Genomic DNA, 9,149 nt, shown 5'->3' on the forward strand with positions numbered 1-9,149 from the left:
GTGGAGAGTGGGAAATAAATTTGTGAAATGGTGAAAGGTGTAATATACATAAATATAAATATTACATTCTACTATGATTGAGAGGATGTGTGGATGTAGACAGGGTTCTCCGGTTCCTCGGTTCCCCCTGACCTAGAATCGGGGATCAGGCTTAATCGTGAGGGGAGCAGATCACCTCCTCCTCCACCTCCCAGATTAGAGCCATGAATATTCTAATGAGCCTCCTCCTCGTGCTCATCAGTATTCATGGTGCTGGTGGGTCAGTTGGACGCACTGATGCAGCAGAAGCTCCGGCTTAGAAGACACCATCTGGAGCATTTAGAGCACAATGCCCCCCCACCGGCCCCCGTGTACACCCCCAACATGACAATGAATTACATCATTGCTCACCGCCATCTTCAAATTCCTCAAAAGACTGTGTTGTTTCTCGGAAGAAGAGGACAATCCGATGGGACAAACACCTCCACGCAGAGAGGAGGCCGAGGGACCAGAAGAAGAAGTGAGACCAAAAGAACAATACGATCAGGAGCCACAACTTCTACCAGAAGGAGAACAGAAAGACAGAGAAGAACAACAAGAAGAACATCAGACACTCATTCCTGAAGAAGGGTGAAAAGTATCTCAATAATAACTGTTGAGTCAGTCACAGAGGTCCTAGGTCCACAATAGCTTTCTTCACGACCTCCGATGAGACCCTCAGATGATGAGACCCTCAGATGATGAGACCCTCAGATGCTCTGGTGAGATCCTTAGATGTTCTAATGAAAGGGTCACTGTGACGCTGCTCCCTGAGATGAGCCTGGACCAATCCCCAACAACAGGTCACCTCCACATATTGTTTCTGGAGACCTGAAGGAGAAGTCTATTCAACAACAGGGAGGAGGAGCATCTGAGGAGGTGTAGATCACAACGAATGATATTAGACGTGAATTCTGAAATTAAAGTCAAATGTTTCAGTAGAACCTTGAAGTGAGGTGATAATAATCCAAAAGATGATATAAGTGATAATGAACCTGGAACCTGAGACCTCTTCTCCTTCAGATCTTCAGCATCATCAACACAAGGTGCGTTCAGCAGCTTCTCGTGTTTTCATAAGTGCAACATTCCACACATTCTCCACCATCCACTTCTGGGAGGAGCTACGTCCTGAGAGCAGACAGGTCTCCTGCTCTTCCTCATTCTTCTCCTCCACCTTCTTCTTCTTCTTCTCCTCCTTCTCCTCCCCCTCCTCCTCATTATTCTCCTCCCCTGCCTCCTCATTCTTCTACTGCCACTCCATTCTATTTAAATGCTTTGTCTGGTTCTTTTAGTGTCTGGACGTAGTTGGAGTGAGGAATGTTCCTCCTCACCTTCACCATGACACCAACCTCCCTCTGTGGTATATCTATGAAGGTTCTTTTACTTCACGCCTCCATTTCTCTTGACTTCCACCTTTAAAGACGCCGGCTGCTTCTCATCACTTCCCTCGTCTACGTGGGGGGGGGTTTGACCCCAAAGGTCAATCACTTGACCCCTGAAGGTACAATTAGTCCTCTTAAGAGCCTTTGTGTGTCCGAGTGGGCGATGTAGAGGAATGCTTTAAAAAAATAATACTAGATGTACTATGAAGTATTCATCATGCTTCATAGAAATACTACTAGATGTACTATGAAGTATTCATCATGCTTTATAAAAATACTACTAGATGTACTATGAAGTATTGATCATGCTTTATAAAAATACTACTAGATCTACTATGAAGTATTAATCATGCTTTATAAAAATACTACTAGATCTACTATGAAGTATTCATCATGCTTCATAGAAATACTTCTAGATGTACTATGAAGTATTCATCATGCTTTATAAAAATACTACTAGATGTACTATGAAGTATTCATCATGCTTCATAGAAATACTTCTAGATGTACTATGAAGTATTCATCATGCTTTATAAAAATACTACTAGATGTACTATGAAGTATTCATCATGCTTTATAAAAATACTACTAGATGTACTATGAAGTATTCATCATGCTTTATAAAAATACTACTAGATGTACTATGAAGTATTCATCATGCTTTATAAAAATACTACTAGATGTACTATGAAGTATTCATCATGCTTTATAAAAATACTACTAGATGTACTATGAAGTATTCATCATGCTTTATAAAAATACTACTAGATGTACTATGAAGTATTCATCATGCTTTATAAAAATACTACTAGATGTACTATGAAGTATTCATCATGCTTCATAGAAATACTACTAGATGTACTATGAAGTATTCATCATGCTTTATAAAAATACTACTAGATGTACTATGAAGTATTCATCATGCTTTATGAAAATACTACTAGATGTACTATGAAGTATTCATCATGCTTTATAAAAATACTACTAGATGTACTATGAAGTATTCATCATGCTTTATAAAAATACTACTAGATGTACTATGAAGTATTCATCATGCTTCATAGAAATACTACTAGATGTACTATGAAGTATTCAGCATGCTTTATGAAAATACTACTAGATGTACTATGAAGTATTCATCATGCTTTATAAAAATACTACTAGATGTACTATGAAGTATTCATCATGCTTTATAAAAATACTACTAGATGTACTATGAAGTATTCATCATGCTTCATAGAAATACTACTAGATGTACTAAGAAGTATTCATCATGCTTTATAAAAATACTACTAGATGTACTATGAAGTATTCATCATGCTTTATAAAAATACTACTAGATGTACTATGAAGTATTCATCATGCTTTATAAAAATACTACTAGATGTACTATGAAGTATTCATCATGCTTCATAGAAATACTACTAGATGTACTATGAAGTATTCAGCATGCTTTATGAAAATACTACTAGATGTACTATGAAGTATTCATCATGCTTTATAAAAATACTACTAAATGTATTTAAGTTAATAAAGAACTAATCCAAAAAGTGAGTAAAATGATAAAATATAAATTCTTGTGCATTGAATTCAATGTAAAATATAAAACCTTTCAAAAATAATTCAACAACAAAAACCATCAGAATAAGAAATTTATTTTTGTAACAATTACAAAGAACACAGCATCTGAAAAGCGTGTTTGTATGTTCATAGTACAGAGATCCGCTGTGCTTCTAAAGCACCAACGAGGAAGACGAAGCAGAGATGAAGGTGATTATTTGTTATTGATTGAACCTCTTTCGTCCACAGATCTTTGGTTCCACCATCTTCACCTTTTCAACAGCTCCATTTGATTTTTGCTTCTATAAAAATAACATCTTTTTTTTCAATGGCGGATTATTTTATTTTGCTTTTTAGCTTGCTTCTTTTTACCCCCCCGCCCCCCTACATCCCCTCCCCCCCCTTGCCCCCGCCACAAGTGCAAAATACTCCACCAGCCGTTGGCGAGTGATTCCAGGAGCTCGGCCACGACACCACCCGAAAATAAAAAGTGTGTCTCGGTGCCGAATGGGAGGCTCCACTGGGACCGGGTCAATTTAGACCAGAATCCCAACTGGGTCACGGTTGGCCTCCTTTTGAGTTCCACTCTTAAGTCGATGATTGCGTCATCGGCTTTTATTCCTGCAGAAACAAAAACCAAAGAACGCCGACGAGACGGGATTCAAACGCCGGTTTTCACAAGTCGATGCAAATAAAGAGTCTGGATGCTTTTATTATGAAAACCAACTACTCTGAGTTTAAAGGTAAAACGCCTTGTTATTGACTCATAATTACTCATCGATATTCGTACAGGTGTGCCACCTTCCGCACTTGATTGATTGTTCTGACCCCGCCCCCTAAAAACGAGAGTAAAGTAACACCACAGAGGTGTGTTAGAAGAAACAAAAAACTCATCTCTAACCCCCCCCCCCCCCCCCAGCAGGTATTGGTGATAAATTCTGTACATTGCATAGTTTCTCACTTATTTCCATCCGTGGGACTGAAGGCGTTTCAGTCAAAGTGTGGCATCGCTCTGGAGGTTCTGTACCTGTTGATACCTTTAAGGCTTCCAATCAAACCTTTGAACCTGAAGCTCACGTATTAGAGCCTGAAGAAGTCTAATAGTAGAAGTCAACCCCCCATAGTTAAACCTCAACATTAATCATCTAAATGTCCACCTTTGACCTCAGAGTATCTCTAGCCTGTCTCCCTCCTGGTGGGTTCGCATTGGAACGCGTCCTCTGAGGACGCCGTGTGGATATGACTCCTGGTTCGAAGTGCTTTACGTTGGTGAAGTTTCTCCAGTGCGGCTCCTCGGGTCGGGTTCTAAGAAAAAGCCGCCTATCTAAAAGAGGCGGGGCCTCCTTCACCGCAGGCAGGAAGTCAAACGTCGTCTCTATCTCACAGATGTCTAACGAAGGACCTCACGGGCTGTTCTCCAAAGGCAGGAGATCTCTTCAGGCCCCTTTGACGGAGCAGATAAAGGAAAACACATCAGCAGACATAAATATATGTACAAGTTGTTTCGTGCAGGGTCCATAAATATTTGTTTCAGGCGCAGCCGCACTCCTCCACGATCATGTTCGGCACGTCCCGCTTGACGATGTTGTACTCGTCGTCGAAGTAGAGCATGGACATGGTGCTGAGCTTGGTGGGGATGCAGCAGGAGTTCATGGACCCGGGGCTCATGCCACGCATGCGGTACTGGTTGACCACCGCCGTGTGGAAGGAGGAGGCGGAGCCGGGGACGCCCGCCATGTAGGCCGGGCAGTTCCCCTCGCAGTAGTTCCCGTAGTACCCCGAGGGCGCGATGATCCAGTCGTTCCACCCGATGAGGCGGAAGTCGATGTAGAAGCGCTTGCGGCAGCAGAGGCTGCTGCTGCCGTCGCACTCCAGCCCCCGCTTGCGGATGCGGTGGCCGGGGTCGGACCGCCGGACCCGCACCACCAGGAAGGGCCGGTGAGACTCGTCTGCGTCGCGGTCCATCAGGACCGGCGCTGCCGCCGCCGCCCCCGCACCCCCCTCGCAGCCCTCGCAGCGCACGTCCAGGTTCTGGCGGCGCTCCCCCTTCTGGAAGGCCAGGCGCAGGGCCTCGGTGAGCGGGAAGGTGTGCCACCCGCTGCGCCTCAGCTCCAGCCGCTTCTCCACCAGGTCCCAGCGGCTGCCCGGGCCCGGCTCCTGGTAGTACACCTTGGCCGTCAGCTTGCGGCGGGGGCGGGCCTCCGAGGGGGCGGGCGGCAACGGCAGCTTGAAGTAGAGCCAGAGGGTGGCCTGGGTCACCTGGAGGTTCTGGTTCCCCTCGCTGGAGACCAGGAAGAACAGGCTGGACTTCGACGTCGCCAAGTCGTCTGGGGAGCAGGAAAAGGTGGGGTTAGCAGAGGAGGGGGAGGTGGTAAAGTGAGACGGTGGAGGGGGGGGGAGCCCCTTGGCCCTCGAAACGGCCAAAATTTGAAAAAGAGGCGGGACTTAAGACGGTTCAAAGACTCTGCATTGAAGGGGGTCTGATTAATGCTCACCTAAATCCCCCCCCGGCTTATATACAAACGTGGGGGGAGGTCAGATCTTTTAGAGCCTGCGAGGCTCCTGACTCCACCCCCCCCCCCCCTAATGATAACGCTTTGGTCTTAACTTTGCCTCCTTAGTTGTTAAATCCTCAACCACAGAAGAAGAACCGGACCGGATGACCTAGAGTTCTCGTTAGCATCAAAGCTAGCCATTAGCTCACACGTCTCACAGGTGAGCGGCGATCAAAGCCTGGAGGAGCCCAGGGGGATCCTGGGTAATTGGGCGGTTGTGGCAACCAGCCGGGAGACCCAGACAAATATTTAGCTCTGGGTTCTCTGCTCTGACGCATGTTTAGTGAGCGATAAATAAAACAAAATTCACCCTTCATGAGGAGCTAAATTTAGTCTGCAGCCTGAGAAGAATGAGAAGGTTCAGAGGAAGATGTTTCTCCTTCTGAAGGTTCCACTTCTAAGGGCAAGAATACCTTGAACAATTCCTCAAAGACGTTTCTGAAAACATGGAAATATTAAATGCGTTTGTTTGCGCAAGAATTTCCCCCAAAGAACCAAACAAACGTTGTGTCATCTATAAATGGTGACATGATGACAGACATTAAATTAAGTTTAAAAACGCTCCTTATTTAACATGTAGAATAAAAAAACAAATAAAATACTTAGATATCGTATTTAAATAGTCAGTCCAAGTGGGCACATGGTCTTCTTCATCCACCACGCGATGAAGATCACAAGAGGCCCTTGAAGGCTTCTCAGAATACACACAAACAGACACACACACACTCAGCAACATGGACGCGTGGGCACAGCAGTTCGTGGTCAACAAACAGGAGAAGACAAGAGACGGCTCTTCATCCTTCAGGTGACATCCTGTTTGCAGCAGACGTCACACAAATAAAAGCCCTCTGATTAAACCGTAAACAACTTCCAACCTGTGTGTGCACAGGCTTTTATTTTGTAGTAGCATCTGGTGAACATCAGCGTTTCCTCAGACTGAACCAGTGTCCTGAGGACTTCTTAATTCCTCGTTATTAAATATCACGAATCAGAGTTCCTCTTTATTCAGGACAAAGTGCAACATGTTGATATGATGATGAATATCAACATCTGTATATGGCCATCTGTCTAAGAACATCTGCATATAAATGTGTACAAACGTGTATATGACCAACTGTCTATGGACATCTGAACATCTGTATCTGAATTTCTGTCAAGGAACATCTGTATATGAACAAATGTCTATGAACATCTGTATCTGAACATGGCCTCCTCCTTCTCCTCCTCCTCCTCCTCCTCTCCTCCACCCACCTCTCTCGGCGAAGCTGATGATCTCGGAGTTCTCCTCCATCTCCTCGCTTCTCCTCGCGTGCCCGTCCAGGTCGGGGATCTCCATCCGGCCGTCCTTGCGCAGCCTTCCCGCGTGGAGCTTGCGCAGCGCCGTCACCATGGCGACCCTGGACACCGCGTGCGTGATGTTGGGCCTCTCGCGCATCTGCAGACGGCTCAGGATGTGCCTCTTCACGGCATCCATTAAGTGCGCGTCCAGCTGCGCGGCCCCGCCGCCGCAGGACGTGCACGTGTCCTGGGACTCCGAGTGCGCCTCCGGCGCGGTGCCGGGAGGAGAGCAGCGGGAGGAGAGCGCGCAGCCCGCGAGGAGGAGAGCCAGTCCAAGGAGGCGACTCCTCATTTTCTCTCTCTGTCTCTCTGTCTCTGTGTCTCTTTCTGTCTCTGTGGGTGTGTCTCTGTCTCTCTGTGTGTCTCTGTCTCTTTCTCCCTTATTCTTCTTTTCTCAAGTTCAGGTCAAGAAGAAGATGCGCGCAGCCGCGAGCGCTCTCCGTGCGTAACGGGTTCCATCAGGAAGACAGGAGTCTTCGCTGCCACCGCGGGTCCCTCCGGTAACTCGGCCTCCGGTCCTCCAGGTGTCCTCCGGTCCTCCAGGTGTCCTCCGGTCCTCCAGGTGTCCTCCGGACTCTGTGGCGCTCGGAGCGGCTTCACTGCATCACTCCGGCACGTCGGGTTATTCCACAGAAACAGTCCCGGATCATCCAGCGACCCCCGTGCGGTGCTTTCACTCTCTGACCCGGTTCACTCGGGTCCCGGCGCGGTGCTGCCGGAGTGCCGTTGCGCAGCGAAGAAGATGAGGAGCAGGAGGAGCAGGAGGAGCTGAGCCAGGGAGGAACGTTTCCATTCTGGCGTCTGACACCCGGAGCCGCCACACCGAAAAGTTTTATATTTAGCGGGGCGGGGCCAGGGGGCAGGAGGGGGGGCAGGAGGGGGGGGGGGGGGTTGATCCCGGAGAGGGGTTCAAACCGAACCACCCTGCGTGTAAGACAAGTACAAGTATACTAGAGACACAGTACTCCTTCACGTCCAGTATTTACTCCATAAAAGTATTAAGACATATGATGAAGATTCAATTTAATGTTTTTACTTTAGTTAATATCTCATACTTTATTTGCTCATCTTGTTTCATAAAGAAACAATTGTATAAAAAACATTTAATTTAAGTCTGACTGGGCAGATTAATGACTTTATAGAAGACTGAATACGTTCACTGACCTTCCAACACGGTTTATATGAAACCCTGAAAAACCATGTTGCTTTTTCTAAAAATAATCTTTATTTTTATTATTGACCTTTTAAAACACAATATACAAAATAATATCTTCTTACGTTAAATCTTCGTGATATATATTGTGTTTTATTTATTATATTGTATATCTTTGAGCGTTTGATCTTATATAATTTATAAAGTGTTTTATAAGTGACTGAATATAATAATAAAGTAATATCCAGAGGTACCTACAGGTGTTTGTATTTACGTGTATATAAAACGCATCAGTTGAATCCATACATTACCAAAATAAAAGCCTCAGCAGATCAATAATCAGCGTCCATATGGTATGACCCATAGACATATATAAAAGTCATATATATAGACATATATAAATGTCTATGGAATGTTGGACTGCTGTTGTCCCGGTTTGTTTTTCAGCGATTACAATCATTCAGCTGAATGACACACAATTTTTGTTCAATCAACCGAATACTTAATGTTTCTGAAGATATCAACTATACTGCTTTAATTTGTTGGGTTAAATGTGTAAAATCATGCTAAAAGATAAAAATGTGTCGTAAAATAGATTTGAATATAAACTGTTTTGCCTCCATAGAGCTAAAGGACGTCCACGCGTGGACAAAGTAGTGAAACAGCGACATCTTTGTGCCAGAGAGAGCAACTACAGGGGCGCGTCATTACCGTTGATTCTGCAGCGCTGATGACAACAAAAACACAACAACACGTAAACTAAAAATCAAACAATGCAACTAAAGACAAATTAAAATTGTATATCCAGATTAATGTATATTTAAATTAATAAAGATTTTAAGAAGTGCGAGGAATTTCGTGACATCACTTCCTGTTGCCTCAGAAGAAAGAAAAACATGAGACGCATCACTCGGTGTCTTTTTCGCGGGGCCATAACTCCACATGCTGACGATGGGTCACTTTACGTCACATAACTACGACAGTGCTGGAGCGAATATAAATCACACGCACGATGTGTGTTTGTTCCAACATGGTTGTCTGTGAGTGTTGTTGTTGTTGTGGTTGATGATTCGGGGGAATCTCCCCTAGCGGCTACGAGCTAGCTCCGTGGTTTGCTTTTGGCCGCGGAGTGACGCATCCTCT

The 9,149-nt window shown here is 45.0% G+C and overlaps 1 protein-coding gene across 1 annotated transcript; it reads right to left on the bottom strand.

Annotated features, from left to right (window-relative positions):
• Nucleotides 1-4,029: 4,029 nt before the first annotated feature.
• On the bottom strand, nucleotides 4,030-7,418 carry LOC119220661 (inhibin beta B chain-like). Its single transcript, XM_037476812.2, has 2 exons — nucleotides 6,767-7,418; nucleotides 4,030-5,287 (listed from the first exon to the last, which is right to left on the bottom strand). Exons 1-2 carry the CDS (start codon nucleotides 7,143-7,145, stop codon nucleotides 4,491-4,493), a joined length of 1,176 nt encoding a protein of 391 aa, XP_037332709.2. The 5' UTR covers nucleotides 7,146-7,418; the 3' UTR covers nucleotides 4,030-4,490.
• Nucleotides 7,419-9,149: the final 1,731 nt, after the last annotated feature.

Source organism: Pungitius pungitius, chromosome 3, assembly GCF_949316345.1.
Source record: "Pungitius pungitius chromosome 3, fPunPun2.1, whole genome shotgun sequence".
NCBI lineage: Eukaryota > Metazoa > Chordata > Actinopteri > Perciformes > Gasterosteidae > Pungitius > Pungitius pungitius.